Source organism: Urocitellus parryii, chromosome 12, assembly GCF_045843805.1.
Source record: "Urocitellus parryii isolate mUroPar1 chromosome 12, mUroPar1.hap1, whole genome shotgun sequence".
NCBI classification, from domain to species: Eukaryota; Metazoa; Chordata; class Mammalia; order Rodentia; family Sciuridae; genus Urocitellus; species Urocitellus parryii.
The window spans coordinates 75,492,977-75,518,231 of NC_135542.1; the positions used below are offsets into that span (position 1 = coordinate 75,492,977).

At 38.3% G+C, this 25,255-nt stretch overlaps 1 protein-coding gene across 2 annotated transcripts in view; it reads left to right on the forward strand.

The window, feature by feature from the left end:
- The first annotated feature begins 20,506 nt into the window (after positions 1-20,506).
- The window catches only part of Eml6 (EMAP like 6), a 258,148-nt gene continuing 253,399 nt past the window's right edge, over positions 20,507-25,255 (forward strand). For both annotated transcript variants that reach the window (XM_026399927.2, XM_026399928.2), the window contains exon 1: positions 20,507-20,703. In XM_026399927.2, coding sequence (XP_026255712.2) covers positions 20,507-20,703 — 197 coding nt within the window. The remainder of the gene's footprint in view (positions 20,704-25,255) is intronic.

The window sequence follows — 25,255 nt, forward strand, 5'->3', positions numbered from 1 at the left end:
CGGCGGACACAACATCTTTGTTGGTATGTGGTGCTGAGGATCGAACCCGGGCCGCACGCATGCGAGGCAAGCGTGCTACCGCTGAGCCACATCTCCAGCCCTTAAAAGGTGAAGAAACTGATATATTGGGAGGGAAATAACTTATCCAGAGTCATATATCTAACATGTGTTAGTCTAGTTACTCTAACAAAATACCTGAGGTAATCAACTTAGAAAAAGAAAAGTTTTATTTTGGCTCACAATTTTGGAAGTTTTAGTATATAATTAGTTGGTTCCATTGTGTCTGGGCCTTTGGTGACTCAGCATATCATGGTAGGTGTATGTGGTGGACAAAGCCTATTTACCTCATGGATTGGGAATTAAAAGAGAGAGGAAGAGACCAGTGTCCCATAGTCAATCCCTTTTGAGGGCATGCCTCAATGACCAAAGACCATCCTTTAAGCCCCACCTCTTGAATGTTCCACCACCTCCCAATAGTGCCAAGCTGAAGACCAAGCCTTTATCACATGAGTCTTTGGGGGATATTCAATGCCCAAACTATAGCAGTAGAATTGATCTTGATTGTGAGTGTCTGATTCTAGAGCCCTTGTTCCTAACCATTACCTGCACTTCCTCCCTATTTCTCATTGGAAAAACTAATAAACCATGATTTTACTTGATCCATGTTAATGAGACTATAATAAAAAAGTCTCAAGGGTAATAAATAAATACTTTCAGGTGAAAGTAAGCCCAAGAGAAGGTTATGTACAAGGTGCTGCTTTCAGGATAGTGCTACTTAACCATCTTGGCAGTTAACAGTCAGAAAGGATGCGCCCTAGCCAGGTATGCTGGTACATATCTGAAATCCTAGCTACTAGGGAGACTGAGGCAGGAGGATCTCAAGCTCAAGGCTAGCCTCAGAAACTTAGTGTGACCCTATCTCAGAACAAAAAATAAAAAAGGACTGAAGATGTAGTTCAGTGGTGGAACACCCTGGATTCATTCTCCTGTACTGTAAAGAGAGAGAGAGAGAGAGAGAGAGAGAGAGAGAAAGGAAAATAAATATGCACCCAGGTCCGGGATTGTAGCTCTAACAATATTTGGGGCAGTTTTAAAAATATTTATTTTACAAATTGGTAAAACTGAAATAGGTGGTCCATTTCAAACATATTTTAAAAAAGCAGAATAGTATAGTGAACCTACATGTACCCATTACCCAGCTTAATTCGTTTTTTGTGTGTGTGTGTTTTTTTTTTTTTTTTTTGTTTTTTTTGTTTTTTTTTGTTTTTGGGTTTTTTTGGTAGTACTGGACATAAAATGCAGGTGTGCTTTACCCCTGAGCCACATCCCTAACCCTTTTTGTCTCTAATGATTTTTTTAGTGCATTATATTTATGCATAATAGTTGGGTTCATTTTGACATAACATACATGCTTAGAATTTAATTTATACCATTTCAGTCCCTGGTGCCTCCTCTTTCCCTCCCCTCCTCCCTTTTCCCCGTTACCCTTCTTCTACTCCACTGGTTTTCCTTCTATTTATTTGTCTGTTTTTAATCGATGTTTTATAGCTATATAGAAAAGTGGAATCTGCTGAGGTGTATTTATACATGCACATACTGTAATTTGTCAAATTCATTTTGCATTTCATCCCCTTACCTGTCCCTCCTCCTTCCTCCTTAATCTCCTTCTACTCCACTGATCTTCCCTCTATGATATCTGACTCCCCCCACCCCCACCCCCGCCATTTCCACCTTACTTTGCTCTTGCTTCCACATATGAGAAAAAACATTTGACCTTGATGTTCTAAGTCTGGGTTATTCCACTTAACATGATGTTCTTTAGTTCTATCCATCTGCCAGCAAAGGCCATGATTTCATCCTCTATAGCTGAGTAAAACTCCACTGTGTATATATACCACATTTTAAAATCCATTCATCTGTTGATGGTACCTGGACTGGTTCCATAACTTGGCGAGTGTGAGATGTGCTACTATAAATGTTGATATGTTCAGCCCTCATAAAAGAATTTGAAACAGGGTCTCGATAAATTGTTGATGCTGGTCTTGAACTTGTGATCCTCTTGCCTCAGCCACCTGAGTTGCTGGGATTATAGGCATGCCCTACCATGCTCAGCCCATCTTGATTATTTATTTTAACTCAAGGCTAAATTGGCTTTATATCTATCTTATCCATTGCTTCCTACTTTGTCCAGAATACTTTAAAGCAAATTAAGCAAATTCATACCTTAAAACTTTTCAAAGGTAAATAGTTAAACTTGTATCTCTTGTTAAAACAAGATAATGACTCTTGTTAAAAAGCGTAACCACAATATCAGGATAGTTCTACAACTTAATAGTACTTTAACATCATCAAATATTAAGAGACTGTTCATATTTCCATAGTTATCATATAGTTGTAGTTGGTTTTTACAAAAATAGTTTCTTGAAATCAGAATCCAAATAAACTTCATGAGATGGGTTGGTATGTCTTTTAAATATCTTTTACTATAGAATTTCCCCCTCAATCCTTATTTTTAATTCTTATTATTTATTTAACTAAAAAATCAGTTTGTCTTTTAGAATTCTCCCAAATCTGAATTTTGCCCTGCGGTATTAATTAATATACTCCAATATGATGAATGAAAAATATTTAAGTTTTTATTTTTTACTTTAGGACCTATCCTTAGGGACCCATCTTTTTTAAAAATTCCTTTTGTTTTTACTTATATCCTCAGGGATGTACAATTTTCCATATTTTAAAATCAGTATGGTTTGAATTTGCATTTTTCTTATTTTGAGAAATTTTTCTTAAGGGCTATTTAAATTTATTTGAATATTAACTGCTTGATCACTTTTTTTCATAAAGCTACTGGTTTTATTTATCAAAGAAAGCTCTTGTATTTTAAAATATACTATTCCTTACAAAAAATTTTTTTAGTTATAGATGGATAGCATGCCTTTATTTTATTTTTTTATTTTTATGCAGTGCTAAGGATGGAACCCAGTGCCTCACACATACTAGGCAAGCACTCTGCCACTGAGCTACAGCCCCAGCCCTAAATATACTATTCTTTCTTGATTACAAATATTTTTCTCAGTTTGCCATTTTTATTTTATTTCACTTTATTATGAGAGTCTCTGCCATGTAAATGATCCTTAATTTTTTGGTAATTGAATGTATCAAGTATTGTGCACATTGCTTCTGGATTTCCAGTTATAATTGGGAATGTTTTTCTCATATCCAAGTTTGTAGGTGAATTTACTCACATTTTTTTAGTACCTAATGCTTATTTATTTATTTATTTATTTTAGTTGTAGTTGGACACAATACCTTTATTTTATTTATCTTTATGTGGTGTTGAGGATCGAACTTGGTGCCGTTCACACATGCTAGGCAAGCGCTGAGCCACAACACCAGCCTTAATGATTTTGATTTTGATATTAGAATTTCTGACCCATCTGAAATTTATCCAAGTGTCAGATGTAAGAAATAAATCACATTCTATTTTCTTTTCAACATTCAAGTCTTTTTTTTCTTTTTGTATCAGTGATTGAACCCAGTGGCGCTTTACCACTGAGCCACATCCCCAGCACTTTTGATGTTTGTTTTTGTTGTTGTTGTTATTTTGAAACAGGGTCTTGCTAAGTTTCTGAGGCTGGCTTTGAACTTGTCATCCTCCTTCCTCCGCCTCCCAAGCTGCTGGGATTGCAGGGGGGTCAGGCACAGTGTACATTCAGGTCTTTTTGAATTTAAGTTTTATTTTTTCATTCAGGTCTTTATAAAAGTAAAGTAGGAGTCCATTCAGTATGACCAAAGATGCATTCCCTGGTGTAATTAAAGTAGGGTGGACCACAGTGGGACTCTGCTCTGCTCTTCATTGTCATTTCATCCTTACTGAAGAACTGGGGCTCACCACTAGCCCCCAGGGCCACATGGATAGTCCACACCCTGCTCTACTCAGGCCTGGACCCTTCTTCTTCTCCCACCAGCTCTCACCCCATGCTACTCTGTGCTGGGAGTGTCTCATTCAATGCTGACTTCACATTCACTATGGAATCTGTGTTAACCTGTCTTGGCCCAGGTTAGGAAAGGTAACCTTTCCTTACCCCCTGTAAACTTGAAAAGTGGTTTGGCCGTTCTGCTTGGGCCTTGGGAAATCTCTAGCCTGAGAGCTTGGCTGTCATCTTCTCTTGGCAGTCCCCGTTCTCTCCAGTCAGCAGAAGAAAGACTTTATTTTCTACCATTATTGAGAAGAGTCACTTTCTTACAGTAGTAATAATGATAATAACAGCTATGAGCTTTGACTGCTCACTGTGTGCCAGGCACCAGGCTTTCTTAACCCCTGTGGGGTCAGGGCCAGACACTAAAGAAGGCCCATGTTCCATATGTCCGCATACTTAAAAATATAACATTAAGCAAACTATCAGAAATGTTCTCCCCTCCTACCTTGTTAAATATACCTCCATAATAAACTGGAAGGACAGATTCCACTGAGGATTTCTTGACTTCTTGAGTAGGAGAAATGGCTCTGCTTCCATCTTCCCCCTTCTCTCCCCACCTCCCACTTGGTTCCCACCACAAGGCCCTTACACACATTTGTGTGCACTCAGCCCATATGTACATGTTCCCCCAGAAAGAGCTGTCCCTTCAAGCAAACCTCTGGTCTAGGTCTAGGCAGGCAGTCTCCAGAAAAGCCTTCCAGAAGATAGCCCTGTAAGTAGGCACTGGGCCATTGGAGCGGGTCGTTCTAGGGTTTAAACGTGATCTAAAAGGATGAATGGCCGCTCTCCTTCACAGGGTGCAATCTTTGCTCCATAGCAAAAGGAGAGTCAAAATAGGGTCCTGGTTGCTTTGTATTTATTTAACTCATTCAATCCTTAAAACAATTCAGTGAGATAAGTACAATTATGTCCATTTTATAGATGAGGAAACTGGGACTTAGAGAGATGAAGAAAACTGTCCAAAGCCAGAAGACTACTAGGTGACAAAATAAGGATTACAGTTTGGACAGTCTGGCTCCAGAGCCTGTCTCCTGGATTTTCCATTACACTATTTCTTATTTTCTGTGTGTGCATGATGAATCCTTCCCATGCTCAGGCATTATCTCTCTGAATATACAAATGCTCAATAAAGTGGGTATTATAGACTGTTTATTGTCAGTGATCACCTGAGTCTCCTTAGAATTAAAATGTCTCTAAGATATCTTTAAGCTCCAGAATTCTGACTCTTAGTTGGAGATTATTACAATTTTCTCCTTGGCATAAACTTGACTAATATTCTAGGATATATACCCAAAAGTAACATAATCATCAATGACTAGTAATAGTAGTAGTAGAAGTTTTTTATATGCTTCTTTTGAGATTAGAGATCTCATGCAAGTGTTTCAATAGAGGATTTATTAGAAAAGAGAACAACACGACTGAAATATTCCCAAAACTAATATTTCCAGAACTAATGTCTGGATTGGGAAATATCAAATGATGTGCTGAAGCTATCACATGTCTGTACATGGCAAATTGGTCTCCAGGTGAACTAGACTTCACAAGAAGTCCCAGCTAGTGACATTGAAAGACAGCCTCTCTCTGATTCTGGGAATGATTTTAGAATGGGTCTTTTTCAAACATGGGTTAAAGAGACCTTTTCTCATTCAGCTGGCTTGATTCTTTTATGTTATGTGTATTGAACAGAGAATATAGAGGAATCCCATCTTCAACTAAAACATACTGGCAACGTTTCCTTGATATGATCTCATAGACTGAACAGTTGACCACAGCTCAATATACAGAGCCTCTTTCTCCTTTGCTGAAAATATTGGAATAAAAGAGGAAGGAAGATGAAAAACTGTCCATCTTCCCTCCACAAATGGCTGATAACTACCCATTCTTTTTATCAATCGCATCTCATATCTTCTAATGTGACTTTTGTGCTTTACTCAAAGTGTTTATTCCTATAAAAATGTTAAACTTAGGATAGGTTCTGGATGATAGATGAACTTTATTTAGTTAGTCAAAATGTGGAATCTAACCCTATTAATTGATAGTTGGTGAAATATCATTGTCAACTTTTAGAAGTTTAATGGTGTCTAGTTGTTAATGAAAAACATGTGGCATATATACACAATGGAATTTTACTCAGCAATAAAATACAATGAAATCATGGCATAAATGGATGGTGTTGGAGAACTTAATGCTAAGTGAAGTTAGCCAATCCACCCCCCCAAAAAAACAAATGCTAAATATTTTCTCTGATATAAGGAGGCTGATTCATAGTAGGTTAGGGAGGGGGAGCATGGGAGGAATAGATGAACTCTAGATAGGGAAGAGGGGTGAGAGGGAAAGGGAGAGGGTTGGAGGTTAGCAAGGATGGTGGAATGTGATAGACATCATTATCCAAAGTACATATATGAAGGCACGAATTGGTGTCAACATACTTTATATACAATCAGAGATATGAAAAATTGTGCTGTATATTTTAATAAGAATTGTAGTGCATTCCACTGTCATTTATTTTTTTAAAAAATCAATTAAAAAAGAAATTAATAAGACTACACATTCTGGCTCCAAAGAGATTGGTTAGGTTTGTACAGAGAAAAATTGTTGTTTAACAGCTGCATTAATGCACTAACTCTATCCAATGCTCTAATAGGCTCTTGGTCTTGCCGGTTGTCAGGGAGTGGATGTATCAGTCAAATGGTGTATTCTAAGAACTCTAAATACCATTTCAATAAAAAATACAATTTATCAATAGATATTTTTAAAAGCAATAACTCATTATCACAAAGATGATACATACTCAATTCAAATGTTTTTGAACTATCAAAATGATATAGAGAAGAAGTTTTCTGGTGGAATTTTTTGGATCTTCTAGATATAGAATCATGTCATCAGCAAATAGTGATAGTTTGAGTTCTTCTTTATCTATTTATGTCCCTTTAATTTCTTTCTTTTGTCTATTTTTTCTGCCTAAAGTTTCAAGGATTATGGTGAATAGAAGTGGTGAAAGAGAACATCTTTTTCTTGTTCCAGTTTTTAGTGGGAATGCTTTCAATTTTTCTCCATTTAGAATGATGTTGGTCTTGGGTTTTCACATATATAGCTTTTGCACTGTTGAGGTATGTTCCTACTATCCCTAGTTTTTCTAATGTTTTGAACATGAATGTGTACTGTATTGCGTCAAATGCTTTTTTTGCATCTATTGAGATGATTATATGATTTTTGTTTTTAAGTCTATTTATATGATGGATTACATTTATTGATTCCCATATGTTGAACCAACCCTGCATCCCTGAGATGAATCCCAGTTGATTGTGGTGCACTATCTTTTCAATATGTTTTTGTTTGTGATTTGCTAGAATTTTATTGAGAATTTTTGCATCTATGTTCATCAAGGATATTGGTCTGAAGTTTTCTTTTCTTGATGTGTCTTTGTCTGGTTTTGTTACCAGGGTGATATTAGCCTCATAGAATGAGTTTGGAAGAGGTCCCTCCTTTTCTATTTCATGGAATACTTTGAGTATTAGTTATTAGTTCTATATTGAGTAGTATTAGTATTAGTTCTTCTTTAAAAGTCTTGTAGAACTCAACTGAGAATCTATCTGGTCCTTGGCTTTTCTTGGTTGGTAGGCTTTTGGTGGCATTTTCTATTTCATTGCTTGAAATTGATCTGTTTAAATTATGTATGACCTCCTCATTCAGTTTGGGTAGGTCATATGTCTCTAGAAATTTGTCGATGTCTTTGATATTTTCTATTTTATTAGAGTATCAATTTTCAAAATAGTTTCTAATTATCTTCTGTATTTCAGACATGTCTGTTGTGATATTTCCTTCTTCATCTTGTATTTTAGTAATTTGAGATTTCTCTCTTTTCCTCTTCATTAGCATGACCAGGGGTTTATCTATTTTATTTATCTTTTCAAATAATCAACTTTTTGTTTTGTCAATTTTTTCAATTGTTTCTTTTGTTTCAATTTCATTAATTTCAGCTCTGATTTTAATTATTTCCTATCTTCTACTGCTTTTGGTGTTGATTTGTTCTTTTTCTAGGGCTTTGAGATGTAGTGTTTATTTGTTGACTTTTTATTATTTTAATGAATGCATTCAATGCAATAAATTTTCCTCTTAGTACTCCCTTCATAGTGTCCCAGAGATTTTGATATTGTATTAGTGTTCTCACTTACCTCTAAGAATTTTTTTTATTTCATTCTTGATTTCTTCTACTATCAATTCATCATTCAATTGTGTATTATTTAGACTCCATTTGTTACAGCAGCTTCCATTTTTCATTTTATCATTGATTTCTAATTTCATTCCATTATGAATTCAGCAAAGTAGCAGGATATAAAATCAACACTCATAAATCAAACACATTCCTATACATCAGCAGTGAATCCACTGAAAGAGAAATTAGAAAAACTACTCCATTCACAATAGCCTCAAAAAATAAATAAATAAAATAAAATACCTGGGAATCAATCTAACAAAAGAGGTGAAAAACCTCTACTATGAAAACTATGGAAAACTAAAGAAGTAAGTTGAAGAAAACCTTAGAAGATAGAAAGATCTTCTATGCTCCTGGATAGGCAGAATTAATATTGTCAAAATGTCCATACTACCAAATTTAATTTAATTTTATACAGATTTAATGCAATTCCTATTAAAATCCCAATGACATTTTTCATAGAATAGAAAAAGCAATCATGAAATTTATTTGGAAATATAAGAGACTCAGAATAGCTAAAGCAATCATTAGCAAGAAAAAATGAAGCAGGAGGCATCACAATACCAGACCTTAAACTATACTACAGAGCTATAGTAATAAAAACGGCACTGTATTGGCACCAAAATAGACTTTTAGACCAATGGTACAGAATAGAGGACACAGAGACAAACCCACATAAATATGGTAATGTCATACTAGGCAAAGGTTCCAAAAACATTCACTGGAGAAAGGATAGCGTATTCAACAAATGGCAAAACTGGAAATCCAAATGTAGCAAAATGAAATTAAACCTCTATAAATTAAACCCTGCACAAAAATCAACCAAAGTGGATCAAAGACTTAGGCACTAGAATAGAGACCCTGCACCTAATAGAAGAAAAAATAAGCCCAAATCTTCACCACATCAGCCTACGATCTTACTTCCTTAACAAGACTCCTAAAGAGCAAGAAGTAAAATAAAAAATTAATAAATGGGATGGATTCACATTAAAAAGCTTTTTCTCAGAAAAGGAAACAATTAATAAAATGTGGAGAGAGCCTACCGATTGGGAGAAAATCTTTACCATGTGCACCTCCGATAAAGCATTAATCTCTAGGATATATAAAGAACTCAAAAACTTAACACCAAAAAAACCCCCCAAATAATCCAATCAATAAATGGGCTAAAGAACTGAACAGACACTTCACAGAAGAAGAAATACAATTGATCAACAAATATATGAAAAAGTGTTTATCATTGCTAGTAATTAGAGAAATGCAAATCAAAACTACTCTAAGATTTCATCTCCTGTCAGAATGGCAATCATCAAGAATACAGGCAACAATAAATGTTGGCAAGGATGTGGTACAAAAGGTACACTAGTACATTGCTGGTGGGACTGCAAATTGGTGCAACCACTCTGGAAAGCAGTATGGAGATTCCTCAGAAAATTGGGAATGGAACCATTTGACCCAGCTATCCCACCCCTTGGTTTATACCCAAAGAACTTAAAATCAGCATACTATAGTAATGGAGCCACATCAATGTTTATAGCAGCTCAATTCACAATAGCTAGACTATGGAATCAACCTAGGTGTCCCTCAGTAGATGAATGGATAAAGAAAATGTGGTGTATTTACTCAATAAAATATTACTCAGCTTTAAAGAAGAGTAAAATTATGGCATTTGCAGTAAATGGTTGGAGTTGGAGAATATCAAGCTAAGCGAAATAAGCCAATCCCACAAAACCAAAGGCCTGATATTTTCTCTAATATGTGGATGCTAATTCACAATAAGTTGTGGGGGGCACTAGGGAAGAATTGCGTTACCTTAGATTAGGTAGACTGAAGTAATGGGAGGGGATGGGAGGGGATGTGGGGATAGAAAAGATAGTAGAATGAAACAGACATTATTACTGTATGTATATATGTGACTACATGACCAATTTGATTCTGCAACATGTACACTCAGAAAAATAAGAAATTATATCCCATCTATGTATGATATATTCAAGTGCATAAATGCATTCTACTGTCATGTATAATTAAAACAAATTAAAAAATTTTTAAAAAGCCATTGACAACTAAAAAATATTTTTTAAAAAATGCCAAAAAAAATGACATAGAGAAGAAAGTAACAAATCTTTCTAAATCTCACTGCTCCAGAAATAACCAGGTTAGCTTTTGTGAACAGTATTCCAAGAGCTGATGCATAGATACAGTTAGATGCTGGGTTAGATAAATGGCTGGATGGTTAGAAATAATTTCATGAGAATATGATCATATTATACTACTTTTTTGAAAACAAAAAATTTCGTCTCTATCAATTTTACTTGGATTTAACAAAACAGAAAAAAAACTTCAATGAAACTGAAGAATGAGTGAAGAGTTGTTTCCCTATTAAGTTAATTCAATGCTCACCTTCCATCTTTCTTACAACAATTTCTCCTTTTCTAATTCTTTTGTTCACTTCTTGGGAAAATTAATATCATCTTCAGCAGATTTTTTAAAAAAGAATATGTGAGTGTGGCAGCAGAACTTCTGGGGAGCACCATTATTGTCCCCTTTCCTTCTGAAACACACATAGTGCCCCCAAAAATGCTTTGTACCATCTTAGCCTTCCTTGCAGGTAGATGCATTTGGTGGCAAAGTTCTTGCCAATGAGATGTAAGCAAAGGTACACTAAAGGTGTTACATGAAACTTATAGAAAAAAATTTTACAGCCCATCTTCCATCCTCATTCTTATTAACTGAAATGCAAGTGTAACTGCTCAAGTTAGATGTGTCATTTTAGACCATGAGATGGATGATCTGTCTCAATGTAATATAAAAAGAGAGGAGTCTTCTGAGAATCTGACAATTTTCTAAAGTTGCTGTGCAAGGCCTGCCTCCCTCCTGACTTTATGTGACAGAGGAACTTCTCCATTCTTTAATGGCTTATTTGAGGCCTTTACTCATTTTATTATTAAACTTTATCATAACCATCATGATACAAAATGCCCTTATGTTCTTTAATGCTCGAGAATGTCTGTCTGCTGCCTTTCCACTTAAACAATTGAGTCAGCATGATTATTTTTTTTAATAACACATATAATTCTATTTTATTTAAAGATCCATTTTTTTCCAAGAAGATGAGCATGAAAATGTCATTTGTGTTTGGATTTCTTTAGAGCCAGTACAAGAAAAATCTAAAATCAAGATCTGTTAAATCCCTTTATTATCTGAGGTAGGTATAATTTGTATACTTACTGCTACTTGATAGAAATTCAAACTAGCCCTAATAATTGTATATATGCTTCTACAGATTTTGGAATCAAATGAATTTTATAATTCAAAAGCATAAGGATGTAAAGTAATTTGATCTCTGATATTATGTAAAACTTTATGTGTGGGAACAACAAAAATAATGTTTCATTTCTTAAAATAAAACTATATATGCATGATTTAAACATTTAAATTTATAATATTAAAAGTTTATATCTGTTTGTTAATCTTTTAATGTGTAGCCAAGACCATATTTTTGAGTGGAGTCAGCATAATTCTGATTGCACGTGTTCCTTTTCTCTCAGTACTTATAGACACTGCTCCAATTATTTTTTTCCTTTTGACATTGCAGATTGCAATGTAGAAAGCTAAGATCAGCCTGATTTCCACACTCATATCCATTTTTGTTTCTGCCTATGTCCCCACCAAAAAAAAAAAAAAAAAAAAAATCTTTCCTAACTACCTGTAATCCCAACTACTCTAGAAGGCTGAGGCAGAAAGATTACAAATTTGAGGCCAGCTGGGCAACTTAGTGAGATCCTGTTTCCAAATGAAAATTAAAAGAAAGGTTTGGAGATGTAGCTCAGTGGGAAAATTCTTATCTAGCATGAACAAGGGCCTGGGTTTAATCCCTGGAACAGAAACCAACCAAACAAACCAATAAAATAAATTATTTTAAAATATTTTTCCTTGAAGTTAAATAATTTAGCTAGGTTATGTCTCCATGGAGACTGTATCATCTTTTTTTTTTCTGGTATGTAGTTAACTGCATTAATCTGTCAATTCAGTTCTTATATACCTCTGTTTTTTTCTGAACATTTTTATATTCCATTTATTGGCTTCTCTAACTTAGGAATACCAATGATCTGCATGTTGGGTTAACTTTGAGCTCTATCAACCAACATCTCTTATTTTAAACTACTTGTCCTTTCTCCCTGTGTTCCTTGTGATGAATTCCAGAGTTTCTTCCATATGGTAGTTTGATTTCCAGTTCTTCTCTATTGTTTCAAATTTATCCATTAGATCCCTAAATTGTATTAATATTTTTGAATTATTTCTTTAGCTTAGTTTTTCTTTTGTTTTTATGATCCATCTTTAAACTCTGGATATTTTAAATCCATGTTGTAACTAAGTTCTTCTGTAGTAGAGAATCTGCTTCTTTGACAAATTCTCTTCCACACAGAGGACCTCATCTACCTTTTGAATATAATGTAATTTCCTTCAGGATTTAGTTTGCTTTTGATGTTTTCTTTCTTTTCATTTTGCTCCTGTTTGACAGGGGCAGCTCTTAATAGATCATTTATCTTTCTGATATTTCTTTTGTGTACAAATTCTTCTTGACATATTTTCCACCTTATCTGGGAATTAGTTGATTTCATAACTACAATTTGAGTTGATTTCATAGCTGGTGCTGCTTTTTATCTACTTTTCTGTAACCTAATATTGGAAAAGGGTGGAGGATAAGGATGAAACTTATCAGGACTGAGTAGTTTCTGATAAGGGACAAGCCTTTGTTTTTTTATTGATATCCTATAAAATGACCAGTTCCAGGGATCATTCCTAGTAGTCACAGATGTATCTCAATCCCATGGATTCTGAATTATTCCTTTCTCTTTACCTAGTGCCCTGATTATACAGGTCCTGGTAAAACTATTTCTGCTGAAAAGACCAGGTACCATGTAGGGTCTTCTCCATCTCCACCTCTAGAATTGTATACTTATTCTCTCATTTGATTTTTGTAAATTGGAGAATATTGTGAGAATTTCCATGAGTTTTACAATTTACCTTCTGTGCTTAGTATTAATTCTTGAGAATCTTTTCCCTATAGAAATTTGAAGAGAAAAAATTCTGTGATTTTGCCTTTATTCTTCTAGTATTTTTCTCATCAGTTGTTTAATAATAATAAATTAATCTACATCTTGGATTGGGAAGTATTGGGGTAGTGACTATACAAGGTCTGTATTTGGACAGACCTGAATTTGACTCTGGTTCTGCCACTTATATCATATAATTTGGTTAAATTACTTATTATCTCTGGTTCTTTTTACTCACTTTATAATGAAAACAGCTATCATTCATAGGGTTGTTGCAGAGATTAAAAGAGATAAGAAAATAAAATGCTCTCTCTCTGATTCCAACAGTATAAGAAATATATGTATATATACATATATGTATGTACATACATATGTATGCATGTGTATATGTGTGTGTTGTGTATGTATACATATTATGTGTGTGGGGGGCAACTGAGAATTGAACCCAAGGCTTTGCATATAGTAGGCAAGTGCTCTACCACTGAATCACATCGCAGCCCTTTTAATTTTTTAAATTTTGAAACAGGGTCTTGCTAGATTGTGCAGGTTGGCCTCAAATTTGTGATCCTCCTGCTTTGGCCTTCTGAGTATCTGGAATTACAGGTGTGCATTGCCATGCCCTGCCAAGAACACTCTATTTTTAGGTAGGCAGATAGTTGCCCAGAATAAAGACTACTTGCTAGATCTCCTTGCAGTTGTGTATGGTCATGTAACTAAACTGAGACCAATAGGACATAAACAGAAGAGACTAGGGGTAGCTTTGAGGACCTTCCTTTTAAAGGCAGTCCACCTGTTCTCTTTAAAATGTACTTGGAATGTACACATGGTGGCTGGTGCTCTATCTTGAACCATGAGGTTCAGGGACAGCATAGCAGAATGCTGGCTTACTGGGAGTAGTGAGTATGAGTGGATTTCTAAGTAGAGCTAGCATATTAAGTCTGTATCACCTCCAGGTTTTTTCAAGAAATAAAATACTATCAAGGCATATTACATCTGTTGAGGGTTTGTCACTCATAGGTGATCCTACTCTTACTAATTTATTTCATAATTCTTAATGGTTGAGATCAGACTCTGGCTGGGCATAGTAGTACATGCCTATAATCCCAGAGGTTCAGGAGGCTGAGGCAGGAGGATTGTAAATTCAAAGCCAGCCTCTGCAATGTAGTGAGGCCCTGAACAACTGAGTGGTACCCTGTCTTAAAATTTTTAAAAAATTAAAAAGGTCTGGGAATGTGGCTCAGTGGTTAAGTGCTACTGGAACAGATCCTGGAGCCAGAATGCCTGAGTTCAAAACCAGCCTTTGTCACTACTATGTGCATTCTTGGTGGAGTTACCTAAACTTTACTTTAGTTTCTTCATCTGTAAAATAAGGAAATAAGGAACAAATTCATGGATATTACTGGGATGAGGTCATTTAATACATGCAAAGAAATAGTTACAGTGACTGGAATATAGTAAGTGCCATTCATTATAATAATGAGTTATACTCATGGTTTTTCAGACTGCTTGTTTCCAAAGAATATGACTAAGACTTACATCACACTTTCAAAAAACTCATGTCTGTTGGCAATAGGAATGGTTAACATTTCTACAATCCTTTATAAATTGATTCTTTCAACATACCTATTGCTTAGTTTCCACAACTATACTGTGAGTGAGTATTGTAATACTTTATTAAGTGAGGTGAATAAAGATCAGAGAATTAAGTGATTTGTCTAAGGTTACAACTGCTACAGACCCAGAACTTATTCCCCATTCATCTAATAATCTAAGGAAGTATGGTGGTCATTAGTTAAATTAAAGATAACTTAGGAGATGTGCATGTTCCATTCATTTCCATTTGTTTAGGAGGGGCCTTTCAACATACTTTTATATTTCTGCTGAAATAAGTCCCTTTCCTTCTGGTTCATTGCCACTATCTTTAATGTAGTGTTTCAGGTATCATCTCAGACCTCCAATACCTCATGTCTTTTTTTTTTTTTTTTTTTAATTTAGAGACAGGGGTCTCACTGAATTGCTTAGGGACGTGCTGAGGCTGGCTTTGACTTGTGATTCTCCTGCCTCAAACTCCCAAGTTGCTGGGATCACAGGCATGTGCCACTGCTCCTAGCATACCTCATTTTTTGGTTATTGATTTAACTAGCTATACATGACAACAGAATGCATTTCCACTCATTGTACAAAATGGAACACAACCTTTCATTTCTCTGGTTGCACACAATGCAGAGTCACACCATTTGTGCAATCATACATGTATATAGGGTAATAATGCCCATCTCATTCCACCATCTTTTTCACCCCCAAACCCCCTCCCCTCCCCTCACTCCCCTCTGCCCAATCCAAAGTTCCTCCATTCTTCTCTTGCCCTCCCCTGCCTCCCATTTTGGATCAGCATCCATTTATCAGGGAAAACATCTGGCCTTTGGTTTTTGGAGACTGGCTTACTTTGCTTAGCATGATATTCTCTAGCTCCATACATTTTCTTGCAAATGCTATAATTTCATTCTTCTTGAAGGCTGAGCATTATTCCATTGTGTATATATACCACAGTTTCTTTATCCATTTATCTATGAAAGGGGCATCTAGGTTGGTTCCACAGTTTAGCTATTGTGAATTGAGCTGCTATAAACATTGATGTGGCTGCATCACTATAGTATGCTGATTTTAAGTCCTTTGGATATAAACCAAGGAGTGGGATAACTGGATCAAATAGTGGTTCCATTCCAAGATTTCTAAGGAATCTCCATACTGCTTTCCAGAGTGGTTGCACCAATTTGCAGTCCCACCAGCAATGTATGAGTGTACCTTTTCCCCTACATCCTCACCAATACTTATTGTTGCTTGTATTCTTGATAGCTGGCATTTTGGCTGAAGTGAGATGAAATCTTAGAGTAGTTTTGATTTGCATTTCTCTAATTGCTAGATATGTGGAACATTTTTTCACATATTTGTTGATTGATTGTATATCTTCTTTTGTGAAGTGTTGGCTCAGTTCCTTAGCCCATTTATTGATTGGGCTATTTGTTTTTTTAAATTCTTTATGGAATATTCTGGATATTAGTGCTCTATCTGATGTGCATGTGGTGAAGATTTTTTCCCGTTCTGTAGGCTCTCTCTTCATGTTATTGTTTTCTTTGCTGAGAAGCTTTTTAGTTTGAGTTGATCTCGTTTATTGATTCTTGATTTTATTTCTTGTGGTTTAGGAGTCTTGTTAAGGAAGTCAGGTCAAGCCAACATGATGATGATTTGGGTCTGCTTTTTCTTTTATTAGGCACAGGGTCTCTGGTCTAATTCCTAGGTCCTTGATCCACTTTGAGTTGAGTTTTGTGCAATGTGAGAGAAAGGGATTTAATTTCGTTTGCTTCATATGGATTTCCAGTTTTCCCAGCACCATTTGTTGAAGAGGCTATCTTTTTTCCAATGTATGTTTTTGGTACCTTTTCTAGTGTGAGATAACTTCATTATACCTCAGTTTTGATTACTATTTTTATTGTTATTCCTCTCTTCAAAACTTAATTCAAGTACTCTTCATTATTTAAAAAAAAACAGTGCAAACCTCTATGTTCAGCTCCATTTGCAATCTTTTTTTGTTGTTTTAAATAATTTTTTAGTTGTCAATGGATCTTTAATTTAATTTATTTATTTATATATGGCACTGAGGTCAGAATCCAGGGTCTCACACATGCCAGGCAAGTGCTCTATCACTGAGCCACAACTCCAGCCCTCCATTCATAATCTTATATCCCCTTTCACAATGAATTTTCTTTTTCACAAAAGTGGGTATGTTCTAGATCTATATTATACCCCTACTTTTTTGGAAAATTTTTAATAGACCCAGGTAGAATGCTCTTTCAATTTATTACTTATCTCAATTCTACCTACATCTTTTTTTTTTTTTTTTTTTTTTTTTTTTTTTTGGTACTGGGCATTGAACCCAGGGTCTTGAACATACTAGACAAGTGCTCTACCACTGACCTACATTTCCAGCCCTTTTAAATTTTTATTTGAGACAGGGTCCCACTAAGTTTCCCGGGTGGCTTTGAGCTTGTGATCCTCCAACCTCAGCCTCCCTAATAGCTGGGAGTGCACCAATTGCCTTCCTATTTCTTACATGAAATTTCTGCTGACTTCTTATATCTGGAAAAGTTCTTTCTCTCCCGAATTCCAACATCGAAATTAATGTCTCTATATAGTTCATTTGGTATGGTTTTATGGCATGGTATCATCAACTCTATTTTTTCTTATGTCTCTGCTATGGTTTGAATGTGTTTCCCCAAAATTCATGTATTAAAAACTTACTCTTCAAATTCATATGTTAATGGTATTTGGAGGTGGAGCCTATGGGAGATAATTAGGGTTAGATGAAGACATGAGTGTGGGGCCTCCATCATGGTTTTATAAGAAGAAAAAAAGCCCTTAGCTAGCAAGCTTGCTCTTTAACCATGGACTGACCTCTGTCATGTTATTGTGCAATAAGGCATCATCACCAGATGCCTCATGCCATGTTCTTTGGCTTCCCAGTCTCCAGAATCATGAGCCAAATAAAATTTTCTTCATAAGTAATCCAGTCTCAGGTATTTTGTTATAGCGATAAAAAGCAGGTGAAGACAGTACAAACCTTTTTCTGACCAAGTTTATTTTTATTTTTGGTAGTGCCCTTATTGCCTAGGCATTGCCATGAATATTTGTAGATTGTTTGCTTTAAAATAAAGATGCGACCAATTAACATCTTCATTGCTGGAGTCAGAAACTGTCATCTAAGCTGGCAGTTTTAAGCTTCTGGAGCCTTTCTTACCAAACGACTGTATTAAGGCTTGAGGTAGACTGAAGAATTGAGAAGGCAATTTCATTGTGAGCATGGAAAGAATGTTCCAGATGTCCAAATCTATCAACCTTTTGCATGCTCTTACTGAGATTTTGAAATCTCCTTTTCCCCAAAGCTGGCTGTGGCCCCGGTTTAAACACCGGCTGCCTCAAAACACTGTGGAGTCATAGTTTACCTCAGGCAGTGTTTGGGGAAAAAAAAAAAAATGTTACCAGCTTCTGCCTTTCAGGGACAAAGTAAGTTAGTTATTCCTGGTAAGAGCACCTTCCCGCTTCCAAATCTGGTTATCTTTTAGTAGCCACGCCCTCTAATTTAGGAGGCAGGTCCCACAGATCACATGCCAGGATTTTCTTAAATTTGGCAGTACTGCACTTGAACAAGTTAGAATCCATCTGAATAAATGGAAAAACTGAAGTAGGAACAAACGAGCTTGATTTAAGTGGTACTGCAAGGGAGGGATGTCTAGAGCAAGGGAATCTTGAGGCGGGCTGTAGACTTTCTCCACTCCAACTCCACTGCTCCCTCGAAAGACATGCCCTCCGACCCCGCGTCTCAGACCCTGTGGGACGCCAGCGCCCGCTAGCAGCCGCCGCAGGAGAGCCGCGGTCCCCCGCTGAGGGAGCACCGCAGGCTCAGCGCACGACCGCACTGGCCTCTACAAGGCCCTCATGGGCGCGCGGAATCCTGGGACTTGAGGTCCGCTTTGAGCGCTCCCCCCGCCAGCCGGGATAGAGAGGACTACACTTCCCAGGATGCACCAGGGAAGGGGCCGCCTGGGCGGGGAAAGGAGGGGTGGCCCAGCCCTCTCGGGCGTCGGCGTTTCCTAGCGCCGCAATCTCGCCTAGTAACCCGTCGCAGCTGTCCCCGCAAGCCGCATTGTGGCCCCGCCCCCGGAGCCCCGACTGGAGGAAAAACCTGTCCCCCGCGGCGCCCCAGTGACGAGGCCCATCCCTGGGTGCGGGAGGCGGGGAGGGTAGGGAAGCGCAGGCAGAGGATTTCACTCGCCGGTGCGGGATCCCGGACGCGCCGGCGGCACTCGCTAGCAGCAGAGGTTAGAGGCGGAGAGAACAGGGATGCTCCGCGGGCGAGGCAGAATCTGGAGTGGGAGGAATGCAAGAAGCCGCCAGGGCTACAGCGGGTGCGGGTCGGGGTGTCCCTGCGGGTGGGCATCTCTTGCACCACGGCATGACCGTGTGTGTGTGTGTGTGTGTGTGTGTGTGTGTGTGTGTGTGTGTGTTGGGGGCCTGCGGGCTATCCCCAGTGGTCCTACGCCCCCTTGGTCCTATGCCCCCCGCCCCCAAGTCCAGAGGCAGACCCAGGAGCCCGCGGGACCCCGTCTAGCAGAGAGTTTCCTGAGAAGTGGTGCACGATTTTTGCCACTTGTTAATTTTTAAATTTTTCTGGACCCAGGGCATTTGTAGGTAGTGTTCTCCTTCCTCCAACTGCACTAGTGCCTGGTTTCCTCTCCTCCGATTAAGAAAATCTTTTATAACGCTTGAGATTGGAGTTGCTGATTAGGGAGAACTGCTAAGTTCTTTATGGTTTTCTCAGTGGAAAGAAGGTTCAAAGAGGATACGAATTTTAATCGCATACATGACAGCTAATTGGAGCATCTAAACGATGACCATTGCATGTTCGGCTGGTTTAATGGGGAAACAACAAATGTTCGTTCAAATCAGATCAACAACTACCAGCCAGCAGTATTAGGACATATTTCACATCATTAACGAGATCGATCTGAAGGGAGTAGTTGGCAATTAGGGGGGAAAAAACCAACAACCAAAAACTTGGTTTAGTTTGGGGATCATTTTCTTGGACTAGGTGACTTATGCAAAAAAAAAAAAAAAAAAATCTGTTTCTTTCTTCCTCGGTCTCGCATCCTGGATATAGACTGTCAGTTTCGGATCCAAGGACGGTGATGGCAAAGCTTACTTGGGCTGCCTGTCAAACCCAAACTGTCACGGATTAAATCCCGCTGCCTGCTGTGAAGCCCCTGTGCACTGCAAACTTAGTGAGCGAACTGGGTAATCAGTGGTTGGATATGCAGATCTCTGACTTAAAAGGCGGGGTGACCCCCCCGAGAACATCTCCCAGGGGCCGAAGCCCGCAGGTGCAGTGAGGCGCGCGCGCGCACGCGGGTGCTGGCTCCCCCGAAGCCGCTTCGTCCCGGGGGAGGGAGCCGGGGCGCCCGGCGGGGTCTGGCTGCCGCGCACCGGCGGCGGCGGCTCGTCTCCGGCGGCGGCGGATGATGGTGGCGGCCGGCGCGCTGGGCTGTGCCTGTGCGTCGCCTCGGAAATCAGCGCCCGGCGCTGCACACTGAGCCCTTGCAGGTCCGCAGCAGCCCGAGCCTTGGCGAGGACAGACCCGGCGCGCAGGGGCCAAGGACCTGCGCGCAGGGGGGCCGGGGGGCGAGTGGGGTCGGCTTATCATGGCGGATCGGACAGCTCCCAGCTGCCAGCTCCGGCTGGAGTGGGTGTACGGGTACCGGGGTCACCAGTGCCGCAACAACCTGTACTATACAGCCGGCAAGGAGGTGGTCTACTTTGTGGCTGGGGTCGGGGTGGTGTACAACACCCGTGAGCACAGCCAAAAATTCTTCTTGGGACACAACGACGACATTATCAGGTAAGGGGTGAAGTGGGGCGGCGGGAAAGGGTTGGGTGGAAGGATGGAAGGGTGGGAAGAAGAACGACCAGCTGGGCTTTCCCAGGGTCAGATCAGGGAGCCCCATGAAAGAAAAGATTCTCTCTGGAGCCTCATGGAATTACAGAGGGGCTACTGATTCTGGGGCTAGGGGAGAAACAGAGTGTGGGGGGTGGGGGGGCGGTGCAGGTGGGGAAGAAGAGATCTCTTTTCTCTTTATCCTTCCGGAAGTCTTTTTAATTTCTAAGGAGTTAAGTCTTCTGATGCTTATTTTGGTGGTTCATTTCTGCTACAAGTGGAAGGACTGGCTACCTATTAAACACTTCTTTCCCTGCTAACTAGGTAAATGGTAGGACCAATAGATTAACCGTGGGTATCATCTTTGGGAGGCCCCTCAGTAGGTTCATCAGCAAGCAAGTGGATTAAAAAAAAAAAAAAGAAAGAAAGAAAGAAAGAAAAGAAAAAGGAAAGGAAAAAAATACAAAGAAATTTTGCTACAGGTAATTTGGAATCTTCATCTCAGGTGCTCTGGACCTTGGAAATTTCTGCAGTGGGTGTGGAACCTTGTTCTCTAATATTTCACTTTGCCGTGTTTTAATGCCCAAAGCATATTTACACACTAAATGGATGCTTCCACAACATCACTACGGTTATAAAAGGCTGGCAGCTGCTAGACCACAAAATCCTACCAGGCATCCCACAGACATAGTCCAGCACTGACCGCTAGAACTCCATTGGTTGAATAACCATTGTAAGGGCCTTTCCTGTTAAATTGAAGGGGACATATTTTGATTCTTGGCCCTATCCTCTCTATGGACCAGACACATTTCCCTCCTGCCCTTGTCAGCTTCTTGTGTGGCCAAACAAGGTGTGGTCCAGATGCTGTTCATAGGGAATCCCTTTCCGCCTTTGGCAGTTAAGGAAGATTTCCATGATATGGGAACCTCTGCTCACAAGGAAAATGACTTGCTGAGGATAGACTACAACTGACAGAGTTCATATTTTTACCTTCCAAACTTGTGTGTTTCACTGATGCAGAACAACTTCCATCAGAATATTGCCACTTTTACTCTGCCTTTCACAATGAAATAAGCAATTAAATATTGTAACACCAATATTCCTAATTTTTCATTGGGGTAAATGACTTAAAATATTAACTTCCCCCCTCCTAATATTGTGCTTATATTCCTAAGCTTTTTTTTTCCCCTCCTGAAACTTAAAGTAGAAAACTTGTTACAGAAGGTAAAATCTTAATGTTTGAAACTACAGGTGTGTGTGTGTGTGTGTGTGTGTGTGTGTGTGTGTGTGTCTGTCTGTCTGTGTATGTATATACATGTCTTTTTTGAAGATTTCAAGTACTTAGAGCTCTAATGTTCCTGAGATTTGGTGGAACTTAGTAAAACTTTCTTCATGTCACATAAGACAAAATAGCTTTCTCTTTTCCTCCCTGATATGGTAATGGTTGTGACTGAGGCATCCTTACTTAGTTCTGTCCTGCAGATTTTGCCTCTCTAAATGCCAGGCTGATTATTAAAGTCACAGGTGCAAATGATTAACAGTGACTCATGAAAAGGTTAAATGTTTAAAAATTTATGTTTTTGCTCTGTCTTAATGCAGTACTTTCCATTACTACATCAAAATAAGATGTAGTCCTTTGGGGGAAGGGAGAGAGTGGCAAACAGAAAATTCCCTGGGGTTAAATAGTATTAATGTGACAGTTCAATGAACTACTTGGAGAATTTGAACTCTTAATCCTCATTCTTTCTCTAATAGGGGAAAAATTAAAGGCACCATTGAAACTAAAGGTGGGAAAAGGGTGGAGTTGCAGTAGACTGTTGTTATGATGAGCAGCAGTGGGGCTTCAAGGCTATCAGGCTTGGATGATTACAGAAACACACAGAATTGAGGAAAGGTGCATGAGTTATTTGTATAACTGGGTTTGTAGGGAGGCTTACTTGATGGAAAAAAAGATAATTTATCTTCTATTTATTAAGGTAATGGCTGTCTCTTTATGCTGATATTGACACAGTAGTAAGCCTGACTACAGAGAAAGGACTTTATTGCTACATTCTCCAGGTTATTTGATTTGGTCTGAGTATGTATAGTTGAGAAGAGTTCCCGAATATCCATGTATGTCTTTGCATGTTGGAATAAGATTAAGTCCAGTGGGTTCAAAAACATAAACCATAGATCATTATATAATTGAGAGCTGCTATTTTGTTTTATCTTATATATTTAAGTATCTTTTTCTGGTGAAGGCAGTACATAAACCACAACAAACAGTCTTTTATCTTTATGCATTTTTGTATATCTCAGCATACTACTGTTTTTCTACTTGAAATACTGAGTTTATCATTGAATGGAGAGAACTACTGCTAAGGTTTTAATGCAAAAATATTTTGGCTTTTTGGAATCATTGCATGAACATTAAACTTCTGACTCTTGATATAGTCAAATGAGATAGTGCAAGTAATTGTGCAGTTGGTACTTAGCTTTTACATTAGTTTGAAAGATATATTCCTGTGCATACATTTCCTACTGCTTTACTTGTTGTGCATTGTTGCCTAAAATATTAACTAGAAGGCAGCCCAACAAATATTGGTAACAACACACTCCATTTTTGTAAAACAATGTGCTCTCTGGAGGTCATGATGAACCTTAATAATGATGTAGGATTTGGCAGAGCTCATTAGAGCTCAGCATATGTGTTTTCTTGCTTTGACAGGCTATGTATTTGACTCAGGTTTTTAAAAATGTTGGTATATGAGGCATGATATGATTTATTGGATGTGGAGGCTTGTCGTATTCTTTCAATGCAGATAACAGATTAGAGAATGATGCTGTATTTTAGCTCTGATAAGATTGTGATGGGACAAGGAAATGCTGAAAGCAGCATTTACTGTTGGGCTAGCAACAGGATTCAAATCAGGCTTGAAGGCAAGGACAGTAATAGGGGCTGGAATAATTACTAACTTGATTTCAACTTCAGGTAGCAGAACATGACATAGAATGGGAGTAAATGAAATAAAAGGTCATGAACACATTGGTTCCTGTCACCTGTTTTCCATTTTCACAGTGATTCCGGTTGAGACATTAATGTCCTGACTCTGGATCCTTATATTGTTTCTAGGGAGTTCCCTGTCTCCATTTTCTTCTCCCTTATTTTATGGTTCTCTGTTGCAAGGGAGGTCTATCTGCAGTGCTGTCTTAGGGGAAAAGACACTGATTTTTGACATCACACACAAAACCCACTCTGCCATTTACTGTAGGCATTGAATAAGTGGTGCAGCCTCTCAGGACCTTTTTTATTTGCAAAATGAGGGTGACAATAGCTAAATTGCAGAGTCGTTGGAATTATTAGAAACAACATATAGAAAGGGTTTAGTGTGGGGTCTGGCCCTTAGTTGGTGCTCAATAAATGTTCTTAGTAATAGTGGTAGTATTTAATTAAATTAATTGAACATGTACACATCAAAAGCAAATCAGTGATTCTTCATTGCACTCAGGCAGAATTCCAGACTCCTTTGTTTTCCATTCTCTTGGACCCTAATTTGCTATTATATCTTTATTTTCCATTTAAAAAACCTCAAGTTGTTTGCTTTCTACTTGGCAATAATATAATTACTCTGTTGTTTCCTACCTCATACAGGAATAATTTATCTTCCTCCTCCCTCAGCCTCTCTCTGTGCAGCCTAGGTCTGCTACCAGTTGGGTGACTATATCATCAGGAAAACAGCTACTCTGTAAAATAGGGCTTACAGGTATTCACTTGAGTTTTTGTGAATATTACATACAAGGTGCCCACTACAGGGGTCCTGTTGTTATCCATATCCTGCAAGGCACCATCTGTTTCCCTCTCGCCTTTGCCAGGAGACTTTCCCATCCTCAGATGAAGGGATGCAAGTACTCCTGAAGTTTGGTATCTTTTGTGACCAGTGCTGCTGTGTATCTAGTGCCATTCTTTCATTCTGAGTATTTTCATTTGTAAATATATTTGGGGTCCTTGATGTTGAGAATGGATCTTAACATAAGCAGGGTTAACATTTCCTGAGCACCAGACTCAGAGCTAATTGTGCATACAGATTTGTTTCATGCATCCTCTTGGTAACCCTTCGAGGGAGGCAGAGTTGTTAACACCAGCCCACTGGTGGGTCAGCAGAGGCACAGAGTTGAAGTGTCACCCTCTGGCAGACTGGAGAACTCAGATCAGTCTGATTTCCAAAGCCCAATGCTACGGCTTCACTGGTATACAGCTGCTTATTTTTCTTAGTCACTGTGGTTCCTATCACTGTACATGGTCCTAACCAGAACTCAGTAGGCTCTTTTTTTTTTAAATTTTTGTTTTAGTTTTATATGGATACAATAGCTTTATCTTGTTTTTATTTATTTATTTATTTATTTTTAATGTGGTGCTGGTGATCCAACACATTCTAGGCAAATGCTCTACCACTGAGCCCCAGCCCCAGTCCCTTTTTCTTTTTTTTAACATTTTTTAAACTAAAAAAAAAAATGTCAATGGACATTTATTTTATTT